The 19,165-nt window shown below is 48.8% G+C and overlaps 1 protein-coding gene across 2 annotated transcripts; it reads left to right on the top strand.

The window, feature by feature from the left end:
- The first annotated feature begins 6,682 nt into the window (after positions 1-6,682).
- pak6b (p21 protein (Cdc42/Rac)-activated kinase 6b) lies at positions 6,683-18,469 on the top strand. Of its 2 annotated transcripts, none has more exons than XM_072362072.1 (9): positions 6,683-6,729; positions 10,611-10,856; positions 11,921-12,463; positions 12,547-12,984; positions 13,061-13,194; positions 15,157-15,283; positions 15,431-15,556; positions 17,057-17,191; positions 18,293-18,469. In XM_072362072.1, the coding sequence occupies exons 2-9, from the start codon at positions 10,650-10,652 to the stop codon at positions 18,458-18,460; spliced, it is 1,878 nt and encodes a 625-aa protein (XP_072218173.1). In that variant the 5' UTR covers positions 6,683-6,729; positions 10,611-10,649; the 3' UTR covers positions 18,461-18,469. The 2 variants fall into 2 exon arrangements, with proteins under 2 accessions (XP_072218173.1, XP_072218174.1); XM_072362073.1 differs by lacking the exon at positions 6,683-6,729 and adding an exon at positions 10,483-10,498.
- Positions 18,470-19,165: the final 696 nt, after the last annotated feature.

A 19,165-nucleotide genomic window follows, 5' to 3' on the forward strand; every position in this document is an offset into this window, starting at 1 on the left:
GAGTAAAGGTGGGGGAGTAAAGCTGGGGGAGTAAAGCTGGGGGAGTAAAGGTGGGGGAGTAAAGCTGGGGGAGTAAAGCTGGGGGAGTAAGGGTGGGGGAGTAAAGGTGGGGGAGTAAGGGTGGGGGAGTAAAGGTGGGGGAGTAAGGGTGGGGGAGTAAAGGTGGGGGAGTAAAGGTGGGGGAGTAAGGGTGGGGGAGTAAAGGTGGGGGAGTGAAGGTGGGGGAGGGGTGAGTCAGCTGCCTCGGGGCAGACGGAGGCAGGCTGCAGCCTGCTTTCTCGTCTTCTTCGCTACACGGAAGGAGGAGTGTTTCTGATCCTGGACTCATTCTGTTTCTCAGCATCTGGACCAAACTCCGGCCGAAAATCCCTGAATTCTTTGGTTCTGTCAGCTGCTGTGATTCTGCTTTCTGGTCCGTTTCTGTCGATAAAGCTTTGGATTGTTCAGTCCAACTGAGCTCCGCCCACCTCCACCTGAAACCAGGTGAGACGAGGGGGGAGGAAGAAGAGCAGCGGAGAGAAAGAGAGGAGGAGGAGAACCACAGTCCAGTAGGGACCGGCTCACCTGGACTCACCTGGACTCACCTGGGCTTACCTGGGCCCATCTGGACTCACCTGGGCTCACCTGGACTCACCTGGGCCCATCTGGACTCACCTGGGCTCACCTGGACTCACCTGGGCCCATCTGGACTCACCTGGGCTCACCTGGACTCACCTGGGCCCATCTGGACTCACCTGGACTCACCTGGACTCACCTGGACTCACCTGGACTCACCTGGACTCACCTGGGCCCATCTGGACTCACCTGGGCTCACCTGGACTCACCTGGGCCCATCTGGACTCACCCGGGCTCACCTGGACTCACCTGGGCCCATCTGGACTCACCCGGGCTCACCTGGACTCACCTGGGCTCACCCGGGCTCACCTGGACTCACCCGGACTCACCTGGGCTCACCTGGGCCCATCTGGACTCACTCCAGCCCTCTGCAGCCAGGTAAGTGTTTGTTTCTTCGCTGCTCAGTGAGTTCTGTCCACTCTCTGGATAACGGTGACAGAAGTTCTGTTCTGACGGTTCTGATGGACCCACAGCAGATGTTACTGAGCTGTGAGGAACATTTCAAGAGTCCTGGTTTCCACACAGAGCTGCTCCAACCAGAGTTTGATCTCACCAGAACCAGAGTCCGGAACCACCAGGTGGTTCTGTAAAGACCCACCAGGTGGTTCTGTAAAGACCCACCAGGTGGTTCTGTAAAGACCCCCCGGTGTTGAACTGATCTGAGGACAGCGGCGTGTTCGGCTGATGCTGTTCATCACCTGCTGCTGAGCTCGGTGAGCAGTTTGGACCTGACATGATGTCAGAAATACACCACGGTGCTGGTCAGAACCAGAACCAGAACTGTCCTCACTGCAGGTGTAAAAGTTACACTTTGGATCTGATCCAAACCATGAGCCTTAAACCGAGGAAAAGATATATTTCAAATCATTTTACACTTGATTTGCAGACGTTTGTGTTTGTTGCCTCTGGTCAAAGATGCTTTGGTTCTGGGTTGGTTCTGGGTTGGTTCTGGGTTGGTTCTGGGTTGGCGGTTCTCTGTGTGTTTGGTTCTGGGTCTGTGTGTTCGGACCAGTTTCATAATGCTTTCAGGCTGGTTTTTGGAAGTGTTTTGTACTGATGTTGGGCTGGTTACGCTGAATCTATGCTTGATTCGGACCTTTTTCGGACCGGTTTCAGATGTTTTGGACCAGACTCAGACTGCAGTTCAGGGTTGGGTTTGGTATGCCTTTGGATCAGTTTAACACTGATTTCAGGCTTGTTTTGGCCTAGTTTGGACCAGTTTCTGGTTGGTTTTGGACTCATTTGGGCCTGTTTTGGGCTGATTTTGAAACAGTTTAACACTGGCCAGGGTTTTTTGGACTGGTTTGGAGTTTTGGACCAGATTTGGTCAGGTTTTACATTAGTTTTGGTCAGGTTTTACATTAGTTTTGGACCAGTTTTGGTCAGGTTTTACATTAGTTTTGGACCGGTTTTGGTCAGGTTTTACATTAGTTTTGGACCGGTTTTGGTCAGGTTTTACATTAGTTTTGGACCGGTTTTGGTCAGGTTTTACATTAGTTTTGGACCAGATTTGGTCAGGTTTTACATTAGTTTTGGTCAGGTTTTACATTAGTTTTGGACCAGATTTGGTCAGGTTTTACATTAGTTTTGGACCAGTTTTGGTCAGGTTTTACATTAGTTTTGGTCAGGTTTTACATTAGTTTTGGACCAGTTTTGGTCAGGTTTTACATTAGTTTTGGTCAGGTTTTACATTAGTTTTGGACCGGTTTTGGTCAGCTTTTACATTAGTTTTGGACCGGTTTTGGTCAGGTTTTACATTAGTTTTGGACCGGTTTTGGTCAGGTTTTACATTAGTTTTGGACCGGTTTTGGTCAGGTTTTACATTAGTTTTGGACCAGATTTGGTCAGGTTTTACATTAGTTTTGGTCAGGTTTTACATTAGTTTTGGACCAGTTTTGGTCAGGTTTTACATTAGTTTTGGTCAGGTTTTACATTAGTTTTGGACCAGTTTTGGTCAGGTTTTACATTAGTTTTGGTCAGGTTTTACATTAGTTTTGGACCGGTTTTGGTCAGGTTTTACATTAGTTTTGGACCGGTTTTGGTCAGGTTTTACATTAGTTTTGGACCGGTTTTGGTCAGGTTTTACATTAGTTTTGGACCGGTTTTGGTCAGGTTTTACATTAGTTTTGGACCAGATTTGGTCAGGTTTTACATTAGTTTTGGTCAGGTTTTACATTAGTTTTGGACCAGATTTGGTCAGGTTTTACATTAGTTTTGGTCAGGTTTTACATTAGTTTTGGACCAGTTTTGGTCAGGTTTTACATTAGTTTTGGACCAGTTTTGGTCAGGTTTTACATTAGTTTTGGTCAGGTTTTACATTAGTTTTGGACCAGTTTTGGTCAGGTTTTACATTAGTTTTGGACCAGTTTTGGTCAGGTTTTACATTAGTTTTGGTCAGGTTTTACATTAGTTTTGGACCGGTTTTGGTCAGCTTTTACATTAGTTTTGGACCGGTTTTGGTCAGGTTTTACATTAGTTTTGGACCGGTTTTGGTCAGGTTTTACATTAGTTTTGGACCAGTTTTGGTCAGGTTTTACATTAGTTTTGGACCAGTTTTGGTCAGGTTTTACATTAGTTTTGGACCAGTTTTGGTCAGGTTTTACATTAGTTTTGGACCAGTTTTGGTCAGGTTTTACATTAGTTTTGGACCAGTTTTGGTCAGGTTTTACATTAGTTTTGGTCAGGTTTTACATTAGTTTTGGTCAGGTTTTACATTAGTTTTGGACCAGTTTTGGTCAGGTTTTACATTAGTTTTGGACCGGTTTTGGTCAGGTTTTACATTAGTTTTGGACCAGTTTTGGTCAGGTTTTACATTAGTTTTGGTCAGGTTTTACATTAGTTTTGGACCGGTTTTGGTCAGGTTTTACATTAGTTTTGGACTGGTTTTGGTCAGGTTTTACATTAGTTTTGGACCGGTTTTGGTCAGGTTTTACATTAGTTTTGGACCGGTTTTGGTCAGGTTTTACATTAGTTTTGGACCGGTTTTGGTCAGGTTTTACATTAGTTTTGGACCAGATTTGGTCAGGTTTTACATTAGTTTTGGACCGGTTTTGGTCAGGTTTTACATTAGTTTTGGACCAGTTTTGGTCAGGTTTTACATTAGTTTTGGACCGGTTTTGGTCAGGTTTTACATTAGTTTTGGACCGGTTTTGGTCAGGTTTTACATTAGTTTTGGACCGGTTTTGGTCAGGTTTTACATTAGTTTTGGACCAGATTTGGTCAGGTTTTACATTAGTTTTGGACCAGTTTTGGTCAGGTTTTACATTAGTTTTGGACCAGTTTTGGTCAGGTTTTACATTAGTTTTGGACCAGTTTTGGTCAGGTTTTACATTAGTTTTGGACCAGTTTTGGTCAGGTTTTACATTAGTTTTGGTCAGGTTTTACATTAGTTTTGGACCGGTTTTGGTCAGGTTTTACATTAGTTTTGGACTGGTTTTGGTCAGGTTTTACATTAGTTTTGGACCGGTTTTGGTCAGGTTTTACATTAGTTTTGGACCGGTTTTGGTCAGGTTTTACATTAGTTTTGGACCGGTTTTGGTCAGGTTTTACATTAGTTTTGGACCAGATTTGGTCAGGTTTTACATTAGTTTTGGACCGGTTTTGGTCAGGTTTTACATTAGTTTTGGACCAGTTTTGGTCAGGTTTTACATTAGTTTTGGACCGGTTTTGGTCAGGTTTTACATTAGTTTTGGACCGGTTTTGGTCAGGTTTTACATTAGTTTTGGACCGGTTTTGGTCAGGTTTTACATTAGTTTTGGACCAGATTTGGTCAGGTTTTACATTAGTTTTGGACCAGTTTTGGTCAGGTTTTACATTAGTTTTGGACCAGTTTTGGTCAGGTTTTACATTAGTTTTGGACCAGTTTTGGTCAGGTTTTACATTAGTTTTGGACCAGTTTTGGTCAGGTTTTACATTAGTTTTGGACCAGTTTTGGTCAGGTTTTACATTAGTTTTGGACCGGTTTTTAGATAGATAGATACTTTATTGATCCTGAATGAAATTCAGGGTTTGATAATACTTTCTGGCTGGTTCGTCATGTGTTTTGGGCTAAATTTGGACTTGTTTCAGGCTGGTTTTGCACCTGTTCAGCGTTGATTTTGGGCTGTGTGTTCGGTCTCATGATGATGATGAGTTCATGGGGAGTTCAGGCTCCTCGGCTTTGCTGTGGCTGAAGACACATTCTTCGTGTCTCTGGGTGTTTGGACTCGTCGTGCTGCTGCAGAATGAACCGGAGATGATCTGGTTTTCTCCTGCTGGTGTTAATGATTCTGCTGGGTCCAGGCTGACGTTAGCATGCGCCGGCGTTGGTGCAGCCACTGGAGGGCGCTGTCTCTGGGTCACCTGACTGGGGGTCATTATGAGCTGTCGCCAGTCACCGGTGAGCTCAGCTCCTGTTTCGCTGCAGTCTGGTTTCCAGTCAGGCTCAGGAGTCATGGCGGAGCTGTCTGGTCATGTAGTGTTTGACACCTCAGGTATGCAGGTGAGTCACACCCTGAAAACACACACCTGGTCTGCGGCCAACACATAACTGCATAATGTCCTCTGGAACGAGCAGGCAGCGAGTGGCTGACTGCTACCAGCACCGCTGAAGAACTACACTGATTCACAAACTATCTTTTTCCTCACATTTAAACACAAAACAACAAAGAAACTCCTCCCAGAACCCCCAAAAACCCAAATGAACCACAGAACCAGTTTCTCCTGTTTGCATGTTTGGTCCAATCCTGGTCCACTTAGTCCGGGTCACATCCAGCAGATGTGGCCCAAATCTGCCACATCAGAGCACCACAACCTTTGCTGTAACCTGTATCAAAGCGGGCTCATGGCCCATGGGTTCTGTCTGGTCCAAAAGGAGCTCAGACTGGACTCCAACGTGTGTCCTGTAGGGATCATTCCTGAGGAAAACACGATGATGCTGTTCAATCTGAGCGGGGAACGTCACACCTGTGTGGAGACACAAAGGGACAGAGGTTCTGACCCGGTTTCTGCTGGAACAGACCCACATTTCAGCAGCCCTAAGGACTTATGGGACGCTGCAAAGCAGGGGTGAACTCTGCAGGGGGCAGAGTGGGGAACATAAACTAACCTGTGCTCTGATTGGACGACTCAGACGGACAGTGATAACGGCCTGGTTTTGGCCTGGTTTTAGACCAATATTTAACTTATTCTGGACTTGTTTAGATGTTTTATGGATGATTTTGGGGGTTTGGACCAGTTTTACATTAGTTTGATCTGATTTTGGACTTGTTTTGGCCTTTACGGGCTGTTTTGGGGTTCTGGCCTGCTTTTAGACCAGTATTGAACTGATTCTGGACCTTTTTTGGGACAATTTGGGGGTTTTGGACCAGTGGAAGAACTGGAGAAGTGGTTTGACTGGGCCAGACTGTTCCTGCTGTTACCCTCCCAGCCTGCAGGGGGCAGAGTGGGGAACATAAACTAACCTGAAACCTGACTCAGACAGATGTTTTCAGCTGCTGTGAGGTGATCACAGTCGGCTGTGTCATCATCATCGTTGGTGGTTGTTGTCAGTTTTCTGTCAACCAATCACAGCAGCTGACTTCTACCTGCTGCTCCCTGATTGGCTGAGCCATGAACACCTGTGTAGGAGCTGGAAGGAGAAACTGAATCAAACTAAAATACCGTCCTGATGTGTCGTCCGCCAGCAATCTTCCTCAGTGAGGTTTAAACTCCAGCTGTGACTCCTCCCCCTCCTCCTCCCCCCTCCTCCTCCCCCCTCCTCCTCCCCCTCCTCTTCCTCCTCTTCCTCCTCCTCCTCCTCCTCTTCCTCCTCCTCCTCCCCCTCCTCCTCCCCCCTCCTCCTCCTCCTCTTCCCCCTCCTCCTCCTCCTCTTCCTCCTCCTCCTCTTCCTCCTCCTCCTCCTCCTCCTCCTCCTCCTCCCCCCCCCCCCCCCCCTGTTTGCTTAGTGGGAGTGGAGGAGGATGTGCAACAATCTGATCCGGTCAGTCAGAGGAAGATAAACGAAGATGATGACGTGATGAAGAGGAGGAGGCAGCAGCTCTGAGCTTCTCTGTGTTTGGCTTCAGGTCGAAGTGAACGGAGCGATCTGGACCGGACCCGGATCACCTGAGGGCGGAGACACTGATCCACAAACAGGTGAGTGTGTGTTTGGTTCCCATTCTGAGACCGACCTTCAAAGAACCAGAACCAGCTGAGCAGGTCGCTGTTGACGCTGATCCGGGATGGAAAGCAGACATGGAGTACATTTATACAGAACCTTTCAGAACATCTTCCTCAAAGTGGTTCAGAACAGATCAAATAAAACAGTGAAAGATGGAAATAAAATAAGCAACACAGTCCAAACAACCTCCTTTGGTTCTGATCCTGGATGGTTCTGATCGGGCTGCGGCTGATCTCTGAATTGGATTCTGAACCTGACCCGGAGTCCATGGAAAGAAACCAGAACTGGTGGAATATGAGAGCTTCTGGAAGGTTCTGGCAGCAGCCTGGCAGCTGAGTACTGGACCCTGTGTGAGCGGTTCTGAGAAGTTCTGCTCAGGCTGAGTCAGGCTGAAACATGAAGGAACTGAGCGGTTTCCCTGCTGATCGGGGCTCGGATCAGAAAGTAGGACGGATGCTGATGGCAGTGGGGGGGTCGTCTGATTGGCTGATAATCTCACCCCTCAGTCTGTGGTTCATCTCTTCCTCAGAGGCTCGTTGTGTAACGAGGTCACATGACCTCATTAACGAGATGTGTGACTGTGTTTGATCTGCTGAATCGGTCCATCACACACACTGAAATCTCAGGTTAGCAGGTTGTCCCTGATTGGCTCACCGGTCTCGGCCAGAAGTCACAGGATGTTTCTCAGAGTCCGACCCATTTCAGGTTCTGATTCTGATTGTAGATGAGACTCACAGTGACGTTTAGTTGAATAAAAACAGACCATTTCTATGTGGATTCTGCACCATGAATAGTTACTGCTCATCTATCAGAACCTCAATCAGAACCCCAGTCAGTTATTGAGACAACTGGGTTCTGCTGGCAGTTCTGGTTGTTTTGGTCTCCTCTTTCTGATCTTCGTGTCTCACAGTTTGCTTCAGTTTCATTCACACAGAGAATCCAGAACAGAGGTCATAAAGCGAGAGGTACTAACACAAAATAAAACAGAAAAACCACAAAATCCATCCATTTTAATCCAGTTTCTGCATGTTTCTGGGGGGGAAACATTCCAGTTGGGAAAAAATAAAACAGAAACCCAAAAGAAAGTATTCAGGTTTCTACCAAACCAGAGATGGACAGAGGGTCCCTGAGAAGGTCCATAAAAGGGCCCCTGAGAAGGGTCCATAAAAGGGTCCCTAAGAATGGTCCCTAAGAAGGGTCCCTGAGAAGGGTCTCTAAGAAGGGTCCCTGAGAAGGGTCCCTAAGAAGGGTCTCTAAGAAGGGTCCCTGAGAAGGGTCCCTAAGAAGGGTCCCTAAGAAGGGTCTCTAAGAAGGGTCCCTAAGAAGGGTCTCTAAGAAGGGTCCCTGAGAAGGGTCCCTAAGAATGGTCCCTAAGAAGGGCCCCTGAGAAGGGTCCCTAAGAATGGTCCATAAAAAGGGTCCCTGAGAAGGGTCCCTAAGAAGAGTCCCTATGATGGGCCGTCCCTTAGATTAACCCTGAATTATTTGATAATGTCCAATTGACTCAGTTGAAGACTGAACGAGTTTGGTTTTAAAGTCCCAGAACATCTTTTTTAAAATCTTATCGGGAGATTCTGGTCTTCCTCAGATTCCCACAGTCATGCAGGAGCAGTGCAGCAGGGAGAAGGTTCGAATCCTGAATACGTTGATCTTCAGACCGCACCTGTGACCTTTGACCTTTTGGTAAAGGTTTTCCTCGTAGGGCAGCGGTTTATTTGCACTCAGACAGGTGGACAGATGGTTGAGTCCCGACATGTGGCACCTGGAAGCCGTCTTTCTAACTAGGATATTTAAAAAGAGGGCTGTGAAATGCATCAGTGCCAAAAAAAACAAGCTCATTCTCATTCAGTTTAGTTTTCCTGTGAAACCAATGAGCTGACAAACCGACACCAGTCCCAGCTGTGAATGAACCGTTGGTCCAACAAATGCTTTGTTTACCTTTGTTTACCTTTGTTTACCTTCGTACACCTTTGTTTACCTTTGTTTACCTTCGTACACCTTTGTTTACCTTTGTTTACCTTTGTTTACCTTTGTTTACCTTTGTTTTCCTTTGTTTACCTTTGTTTACCTTTGTTTTCCTTTGTTTACCTTTGTTTTCCTTTGTTTTCCTTTGTTTACCTTTGTTTACCTTTGTTTACCTTTGTTTTCCTTTGTTTACCTTTGTTTACCTTTGTTTTCCTTTGTTTACCTTTGTTTTCCTTTGTTTTCCTTTGTTTACCTTTGTTTTCCTTTGTTTACCTTTGTTTTCCTTTGTTTACCTTTGTTTTCCTTTGTTTACCTTTGTTTACCTTTGTTTACCTTTGTTTACCTTTGTTTACCTTTGTTTACCTTTGTTTTCCTTTGTTTACCTTTGTTTACCTTTGTTTTCCTTTGTTTACCTTTGTTTACCTTTGTTTACCTTTGTTTTCCTTTGTTTTCCTTTGTTTACCTTTGTTTTCCTTTGTTTACCTTTGTTTACCTTTGTTTTCCTTTGTTTACCTTTGTTTTCCTTTGTTTACCTTTGTTTTCCTTTGTTTTCCTTTGTTTTCCTTTGTTTTCCTTTGTTTACCTTTGTTTTCCTTTGTTTACCTTTGTTTTCCTTTGTTTACCTTTGTTTACCTTTGTTTACCTTTGTTTTCCTTTGTTTTCCTTTGTTTTCCTTTGTTTTCCTTTGTTTACCTTTGTTTTCCTTTGTTTACCTTTGTTTTCCTTTGTTTACCTTTGTTTACCTTTGTTTTCCTTTGTTTTCCTTTGTTTTCCTTTGTTTACCTTTGTTTTCCTTCGTACACCTTTGTTTACCTTTGTTTACCTTCGTACACCTTTGTTTACCTTTGTTTACCTTTGTACACCTTTGTTTACCTTTGTTTTCCTTTGTTTTCCTTTGTTTTCCTTTGTTTACCTTTGTTTTCCTTTGTTTTCCTTTGTTTACCTTTGTTTTCCTTTGTTTACCTTTGTTTACCTTTGTTTACCTTTGTTTTCCTTTGTTTTCCTTTGTTTACCTTTGTTTTCCTTTGTTTACCTTTGTTTTCCTTTGTTTTCCTTTGTTTACCTTTGTTTTCCTTTGTTTTTCTTTGTTTTCCTTTGTTTTCCTTTGTTTTCCTTTGTTTTCCTTTCTTTACCTTTGTTTACCTTTGTTTACCTTTGTTTTCCTTTGTTTACCTTTGTTTTCCTTTGTTTACCTTTGTTTTCCTTTGTTTTCCTTTGTTTACCTTTGTTTTCCTTTGTTTTTCTTTGTTTTCCTTTGTTTTCCTTTGTTTTCCTTTGTTTTCCTTTCTTTACCTTTGTTTACCTTTGTTTACCTTTGTTTTCCTTTGTTTTCCTTTGTTTTCCTTTGTTTACCTTTGTTTTCCTTTGTTTTCCTTTGTTTACCTTTGTTTTCCTTTGTTTTCCTTTGTTTACCTTTGTTTTCCTTTGTTTACCTTTGTTTTCCTTTGTTTTCCTTTGTTTACCTTTGTTTACCTTTGTTTACCTACAGAACCTGTTTAAGTTATCTGCGGTAGTTTGGGATCCAAAAGCTTGAATGAGAAGACGTCTGATTTGTGATTAATGACAGAACGGATTTAACGAGTTAAAAATGATGAATGAAAGGATTTTAATTAAAGAAAAAGTTAGTAAACTGTTAAAGACAAACCCAACGTCCCGCCTCACCTCCTGCAGTCAGAGCAGGAAACTAAAGTGACTCAGTGTCACAGACTCATACTTGGCGGCTCTCACCTGTTTGGTCGGTTTGTGTCTGGCAGGGCAGGAGATCATGTGACCTCTCAGGTGAGTCACCTGTGCAGCCGTGACTCTCTGTGTTTTCATCATGTCTGAAATGCAGCGTCAGTCTTGTTGCTGTTTGGCCGCTCAGCTCGCTGCTCCCTGCTGTTTCCCTCAGGTCTCCTCACCTGACTGCCGCCGCCGTGTTGCCGTGGCGATGTTCCGTCGCAGGAAGAAGGCGCACCGGCTGGAGATCTCTGCACCGAGTGACTTCCAGCACCGCGTCCACACCTCGTTTGACGTCACCACAGGACGCTACGTGGGTCTGCCGTCGCAGTGGCAGAGCGTCATCGACACGCTGAGGAGGCCACGCCCCCTCGTGGACCCTTCCAGGATCACACATGTTGAACTGAAACCCCAGAAGGTCAGAGGTCAAATTTAAATCTCTATTTACTGTGGAAGATAACCATCTTCTGTAATGTTTGGTGTCAGTTTGGACCAGTCTGGACCCGGTACCACAGTCTGGACCTGGTACCACAGTCTGGACCCGGTACCAGAGTCTGGACCCGGTACCAGAGTCTGGACCCGGTACCACAGTCTGGACCTGGTACCACAGTCTGGACCTGGTACCAGAGTCTGGACCTGGTACCAGAGTCTGGACCTGGTACCACAGTCTGGACCCTGTACCACAGTCTGGACCTGGTGCCACAGTCTGGACCTGGTACCAGAGTCTGGACCCGGTACCACAGTCTGGACCCTGTACCACAGTCTGGACCTGGTGCCACAGTCTGGACCCGGTACCACAGTCTGGACCCTGTACCACAGTCTGGACCCGGTACCACAGTCTGGACCCGGTACCAGAGTCTGGACCTGGTACCAGAGTCTGGACCTGGTACCACAGTCTGGACCCTGTACCACAGTCTGGACCTGGTACCAGAGTCTGGACCCGGTACCAGAGTCTGGACCTGGTACCAGAGTCTGGACCCGGTACCACAGTCTGGACCCGGTACCACACCAACCCTCTGGTTTCAGGCAGAAAACACATTCGGTTTGTGTGGTTTGGTCCATTTGTCTTGGCTCCAGTTTGGGTTTAAAGACATTCCTTTAGTTTCCCTCAGCTTGAGCCGGTCCACTCTCGGCCCGGTGGTGTAGAGTTCTGATGATCCAGTTCTCTGATCTGATCAATGTGTCAGTAAATCCCTGCAGCTGCTTCCTGTTTTAATATCCAAAGACATGAGGACTGGATCAGGACTTTAGCGGATGTGTTGAAAACAGGTTGCTGATGATCTCAAACACCTGCTGTTCCTCCGCTGCGCCTGAGGGGATGTTGGCGGTGAAGTTTGGCTTCAGGAGGAGGACGAAAAGTCTGTCTCAGCTTGGGTCAGACGTGGAGTTTCTCATCTCCGGTGGAGCTAAAACGGAGTCGAACGGGTGAAGTTCTGTGAAAATCTTCTGTAAATGACAGAAATCGTGTGTTTGTGTCGGCAGGCGATCGTTCGCGGCAGCTTCGTTGGTCATGGCGATTACATCAGTCATGTGATCTCTGAGATGAGTCGTCTGTCCGTGAGCAGCTCCAACTCTCTGCGCCGCACCAGCCTGTCGGCACGGAAACGGGCCCAGTCGATGGGTCGTCTGGGAGAACTGCCGGAGGATGAGTCATACCAGTACCAGGAGGCCGGGCGCCGCAGCAACAGCGTGAAAAACGGTGGCAGCGCCACCTACTGGCAGGACCGGATCCGACAGGTGCGGAGCGACAGCGGCAGCCCCAAACCGAACGGAGCCTTGCTAAGAGCCAAATCCAGCTGCCAGGTGAGCGCTTCGTCTGAGGCCACGCCCCTCACACCTGACAGGGGGGAGCAGTGTGCCCGCAGTGAGGGGGCGGAGCTAAGACAGAGGCCGATGTCCTGTCAGTACAACCTGCAGACTAACAGGCCTCACCTGAGGCTGAGACCAGGGGCGACTCAGCTGCCCGACCTGCTGTCGTCCTCCAGAGAAACTCCCAGAAGGCCGCACTCCTCCTACGACCTCAAGGTAAGGCCGCCGATTAAAGGTTAAGATACACCTGCCACCTGAGCATTAAAAAGAAGCTCTTCCTCATCTCTGCTCCTCCTCAGCTGGCCTCCCGCTCCCTGCTGCCCCCCCCCAACACCACCAGCACCCCCATCATCACAGGGAGGAGCTTACCTCAGCACTTACTCCGCCCATCTTCCAGTTTAGCCATCTCTTCAAAAAGTACAGACCTCCCGATCCGGGACAGTCCCTCCAGACCCGGCCCCTCCCCCACCGGGTCCCCGGGCCCCGCCCCCACCTCCACGCCTCAGACCACACCTGAGGGAGCTCCTCAGAAGGTGACCCACGAGCAGTTCAAGGCGGCACTGCAGATGGTGGTGGATCCGGGCGACCCAAGAATGACTTTGGAGAACTTTGTGAAGATCGGTGAGGGGTCCACGGGGGTGGTGTGCATCGCCCGAGAGCGGCAGAGCGGACGCCAGGTGGCGGTGAAGATGATGGACCTGAGGAAGCAGCAGCGCAGAGAGCTGCTCTTTAATGAGGTATGGGGGGGGCAGAGAGGGCGAGGCTACCAGAACTGAGCTTCAGAGGAAACTGCTTGACTTGTCTTTGTCTCAGGTGGTGATCATGAGGGACTACCGGCACCCGAACGTGGTGGAGATGTTCCGCAGCGCCCTGGTGGAGGAGGAGCTGTGGGTCATCATGGAGTACCTGCAGGGTGGCGCTCTCACGCACATCATCAGCGAGACCAGGTTAGCTTCCTGAAACACAGAAAGCCTCAGCCTCTCTTCTTCCCTGCATCAATCAGCTGTTACAGAGGTCAGCTGGTACCGAGGTCAGCTGGTACCGAGGTCAGCTGGTACCGAGGTCAGCTGGTACAGAGGTCAGCTGGTACCCAGGTCAGCTGGTACCGAGGTCAGCTGGTACCGAGGTCAGCAGGTACCGAGCTCAGCTGGTACCGAGGTCAGCAGGTACCGAGCTCAGCTGGTACCGAGGTCAGCTGTTACCGAGGTCAGCTGGTACCGAGGTCAGCTGGTACAGAGGTCAGCTGGTACCCAGGTGGGTCAGCTGGTACCCAGGTGAGCTGGTACTCAGGTCAGCTGTTACCGAGGTCAGCTGGTACCGAGGTCAGCTGGTACAGAGGTCAGCTGGTACCGAGGTCAGCTGGTACCGAGGTCAGCTGGTACCGAGGTCAGCTGGTACTCAGGTCAGCTGTTACCGAGGTCAGCTGGTACCGAGGTCAGCTGGTACCCAGGTGAGCTGGTACTCAGGTCAGCTGTTACCGAGGTCAGCTGGTACTCAGGTCAGCTGTTACCGAGGTCAGCTGGTACCGAGGTCAGCTGGTACTCAGGTCAGCTGGTACCGAGGTCAGCTGGTACCGAGGTCAGCTGGTACCGAGGTCAGCTGGTACTCAGGTCAGCTGTTACCGAGGTCAGCTGGTACCGAGGTCAGCTGGTACCCAGGTGAGCTGGTACTCAGGTCAGCTGTTACCGAGGTCAGCTGGTACCGAGGTCAGCTGGTACCCAGGTGAGCTGGTACTCAGGTCAGCTGTTACCGAGGTCAGCTGGTACTCAGGTCAGCTGGTACCCAGGTCAGCTGGTACTCAGGTCAGCTGGTACAGAGGTCAGCTGATACCGAGGTCAGCTGGTACCGAGGTCAGCTGGTACTCAGGTCAGCTGGTACCGAGGTCAGCTGGTACCGAGGTCAGCTGGTACCGAGGTCAGCTGGTACTCAGGTCAGCTGGTACCGAGGTCAGCTGGTACTCAGGTCAGCTGGTACCCAGGTCAGCTGGTACAGAGGTCAGCTGGTACCGAGGTCAGCTGGTACTCAGGTCAGCTGGTACAGAGGTCAGCTGGTACAGAGGTCAGCTGGTACTCAGGTCAGCAGGTACAGAGGTCAGCTGTTACAGAGGTCAGCTGTTACCGAGGTCAGCTGGTACCCAGGTCAGCTGGTACCCAGGTCAGCTGGTACTCAGGTCAGCTGGTACAGAGGTCAGCTGGTACTCAGGTCAGCTGGTACAGAGGTCAGCTGGTACAGAGGTCAGCTGGTACTCAGGTCAGCAGGTACAGAGGTCAGCTGTTACAGAGGTCAGCTGATACCGAGGTCAGCTGGTACCCAGGTCAGCTGGTACCCAGGTCAGCTGATACCGAGGTCAGCTGGTACCCAGGTCAGCTGGTACCCAGGTCAGCTGATACCGAGGTCAGCTGGTACCCAGGTCAGCTGGTACTCAGGTCAGCTGGTACCCAGGTCAGCAGGTACAGAGGTCAGCTGGTACCGAGGTCAGCAGGTACAGAGGTCAGCTGGTACCGAGCTCAGCTGGTACCGAGGTCAGCTGGTACCGAGGTCAGCTGGTACAGAGGTCAGCTGGTACCGAGCTCAGCTGGTACCGAGGTCAGCTGGTACCGAGGTCAGCTGGTACCCAGGTCAGCTGGTACCGAGGTCAGCTGGTACCATTTTTAAACACTGTTCCTCATTAAAGTGATTCTGATTAAAATGCTACTTTCACCTTTTACTTTGGTTCTATTTTACAGTTTGAGACACTTTTATTGAACACATCTAAACTTTTATTATCGTCATTCTACAAATTGTTCTTTTTTTAAAAAAGTATGTAGCATTTTTAGCATTCTTTAAGCAGTTTGAGCTGCAGATAGAACCTGCTTTGCTTGTGTTTTGGTAGATTTTCTCCGGTTTCACGGTGTTTCTGTGCTCCTCAGGTTGGATGAAGAGCAGATAGCGACGGTTTGTGAAGGCGTCCTGCAGGCGCTGTCCTACCTCCACTCTCAGGGCGTCATCCACCGGGACATCAAGAGCGACTCCATCCTGCTGACGCTGGATGGCAGGGTAATATCCCTGTCCCCCTGTCCTCATCAACTTAATGCTGTGAATCTGCTCTAATCCCTTATTTGCTGACAGGCTAGCAAACCCTCCTGTGTCAGCGGCAGCTGAACTTCATGCCACCATATCTCTATCTTCTCCATCCTGCTGCAGATTAAACTGTCAGACTTTGGCTTCTGCGCTCAGATCAGTAAAGATGTCCCAAAGAGGAAGTCTCTGGTCGGGACTCCGTACTGGATGGCTCCTGAGGTCATCTCCAAAGTACCGTACGGCACTGAGGTGAGATCCAGATTTACCGAATGATGAAACCAGCAGCCTCGGTCATATATGAGAGGAATGCAGAGAGAGGATCATTCTCCGGCTTGGTCTATTACTGATGACGAGGAAGCATCGTTTACTAGCATCTGCTGCTAACTTACAGCTAACTGCTAACTTACAGCTAACTGCTAACTCACAGCTAACTGCTAACTTACAGCTAACTGCTACCTTACAGCTAACTGCTAAACTCACACCTAACTGCTAACTTACAGCTAACTGCTAAACTCACACCTAACTGCTAACTTACAGCTAACTGCTAACTCACAGCTAACTTACAGCTAACTGCTAACTCACAGCTAACTGCTAACTTACAGCTAACTGCTAACTCACAGCTAACTTACAGCTAACTTACAGCTAACTTACAGCTAACTGCTAAACTTACAGCTAACTTACAGCTAACTGCTAACTCACAGCTAACTTACAGCTAACTTACAGCTAACTTACAGCTAACTGCTAAACTTACAGCTAACTTACAGCTAACTGCTAACTTACAGCTAACTGCTACCTTACAGCTAACTTACAGCTAACTGCTAACTCACAGCTAACTTACAGCTAACTTACAGCTACCTGCTAACTCACAGCTAACTGCTAACTCACAGCTAACTGCTAACTGCTAACTTACAGCTAACTGCTAACTTACAGCTAACTGCTAAACTTACAGCTAACTTACAGCTAACTGCTAACTCACAGCTAACTTACAGCTAACTTCCAGCTAACTGCTAACTCACAGCTAACTGCTAACTTACAGCTAACTGTTAACTTACAGCTAACTGCTAAACTTACAGCTAACTGCTACCCTACAGCTAACTGCTAAATCACAGCTAGCTGCTAACTTACAGCTAACTTACAGCTAACTGCTAACCTGTTTCCCTCTGGGATCAGTAACTATCTGTATCTACAGAGCTGGAGTGTTTCTGACTGCAGGAACAGCTTCATTCTGTCTGTGTTTCTGCATTAAATCACAGCAGATGTCCAGATGTTGATGAGGTAACGCAGGTAAACACACCTGAACTCCACAGCAGCATGACAGCGTGTCCTCAGCCAACGGACAGACAGACAGAAACTGACCCTTCACCAAAGCCCTGCTGCAGCCTTGTAGCTTAAATCTGTCTGGAAGCTCCTTCTAGTTCAGGGTCTGACTCTGGTTCAGTTTGTGAGTTGCTGCTAACTTCACCCAAAGGGTGGAGCTGAGCTCCTGCTCCACCCTGAAAACAGACCGTTAAACAGGGCTGAGACAGAGAGCCGCTGAGCTTAAACCAACAGGCATTTAGACCAAAGTCCGTCTGAAACATCTCAGTCAGACCTCAGAAAACTGCCTCAAAGAATATGAGAATCTGTCTCCTTTAGAATAAGTTTAGCCCAGATGCCCCATGGAAACATGCAGGATTTCACATCATAACTCCACACATGACGTCCCAGAACCCGAGGAAGGCGTTCCTCTGACAGCGTTCTGTTCCCCAGGTGGACGTCTGGTCTCTGGGCATCATGGTGGTGGAGATGGTGGACGGGGAGCCGCCATATTTCAGCGACTCACCCATCATCGCCATGAAGAAGCTGAGAGACGAGGCGGCGCCGAGCATCAGGAACATCCAAAGGGTCAGACGACTGTCACGTGCACACACACGTGCACACACACGTGCACACACACATTTACTTCTATCTTTGTACAAAGTGAGGCCCGCAGGCTTTAACATGCATTATGAGGACATGAAAGGATCTGTTATTTAGGGTTTTATTTATATGATTTTATTTTAGTTAGAGTTAGAGTTATCTTCTATCTTCATCTCTTTCCTGGCGTGTGACAGGTGTGGCGTGTGACAGGCGTGGCGTGTGGCAGGCGTGGCGTGTGACAGGCGTGGCGTGTGACAGGCGTGGCGTGTGACAGGCGTGGCGTGTGGCAGGCGTGGCGTGTGGCAGGCGTGGCGTGTGGCAGGCGTGGCGTGTGACAGGCGTGGCGTGTGACAGGCGTGGCGTGTGGCAGGCGTGGCGTGTGGCAGGCGTGGCGTGTGACAGGCGTGGCGTGTGGCAGGCGTGGCGTGTGACAGGCGTGGCGTGTGACAGGTGTGGCGTGTGACAGGTGTGGCGTGTGACAGGTGTGGCGTGTGACAGGTGTGGCGTGTGACAGGTGTGGCGTGTGGCGTGTGACAGGCGTGTGACAGGCGTGGCGTGTGGCAGGCGTGGCGTGTGGCAGGCGTGGCGTGTGGCAGGCGTGGCGTGTGACAGGCGTGGCGTGTGACAGGCGTGGCGTGTGACAGGCGTGGCGTGTGGCAGGCGTGGCGTGTGGCAGGCGTGGCGTGTGACAGGCGTGGCGTGTGGCAGGCGTGGCGTGTGACAGGCGTGGCGTGTGACAGGCGTGGCGTGTGACAGGCGTGGCGTGTGGCAGGCGTGGCGTGTGACAGGCGTGGCGTGTGACAGGTGTGGCGTGTGACAGGTGTGGCGTGTGACAGGTGTGGCGTGTGACAGGTGTGGCGTGTGACAGGTGTGGCGTGTGACAGGTGTGGCGTGTGGCGTGTGACAGGCGTGTGACAGGCGTGGCGTGTGACAGGTGTCAGAGGTTGCTTAACTTGTGGAGCTGATGATGAATATCTCGCTGGGTCTGAATCAGCAGCAGGTGGGCGGTTCCCTGCTGATGATGTCACTGTCTCTGTGCCCAGGTGGGCGGTTCCCTGCTGATGATGTCACTCTCTCTGTGCTCAGGTGTCTCCGGTGCTGAAGGGCTTCCTGGACTCCATGTTGACTTGTGACACTCAGCGGCGCAGCAGCGCCGCCGCCCTGCTGCAGCACCCGTTCCTGCTGCAGGTGGGGCTTCCTCGCTGCCTGGTGCCGCTGGTGGAGCTTCACCGCAAACGCATGTCGCTGTGCTGAACACCTGAGGCTCACACCTGAGGCTCACACCTGAGGCTCACCTGGGACCATGCCGGGTTCCAGCCGGGACTCAGCTAAGGACTCAGTCCTCTGCTCCGTTCTGATTGGCTGTGACGTAAGCCCCTCCCACTGCCTGTCAGCTCCAGCAGGTGAGTGAGCAGCAGGGGGGTGAACTTTGACCCCAGCCTGTTCCTCACCTGTTTGAGCCCGTGTTCACCTGAATGATTCTGTTTGGTTCTGATTTTCCTGCCGGTCGGATCGCATTTCATCTTAAAACCAGTTTCTCTGCATCAGAACTTCATTAATCAATAAAAAGATCAATATGGCGAACAGAAGTGGAAACACAGCATGTCCCTCAGAGGTGAATTATCTACTTCATGATGTTTTGTCTCATTTCTCACAGAACTTCATTTCCTCCTGAATCGATGTTGAAACGAACAGAAAAAAACTTGCACTTGAACACAACACTTTGATCTGTTTTAAGGTTTTAAATGCAGAATAAATAACAATTTATTTAAAATGTGTCACAGTTTCTTCTTTGATTGAATCAAACTAAAACGAATATTAAATTAGACGCGATTCTTCCATTTTTACTTCATGTCAGACACTCTGAACTCAACATATTTCCTGTTCAGCTTCATTTTATCTCCCAACAAACACAGTGTTTCCTGTTCAGAGCGAATGTGAGGTAAAAAAATAATAATC

The sequence above is a fragment of the Leuresthes tenuis genome, unplaced genomic scaffold (genome assembly GCF_036924035.1).
Source record: "Leuresthes tenuis unplaced genomic scaffold, fLeuTen1.0.hap1 SCAF_13, whole genome shotgun sequence".
In the NCBI taxonomy this organism is placed as follows: Eukaryota; Metazoa; Chordata; class Actinopteri; order Atheriniformes; family Atherinopsidae; genus Leuresthes; species Leuresthes tenuis.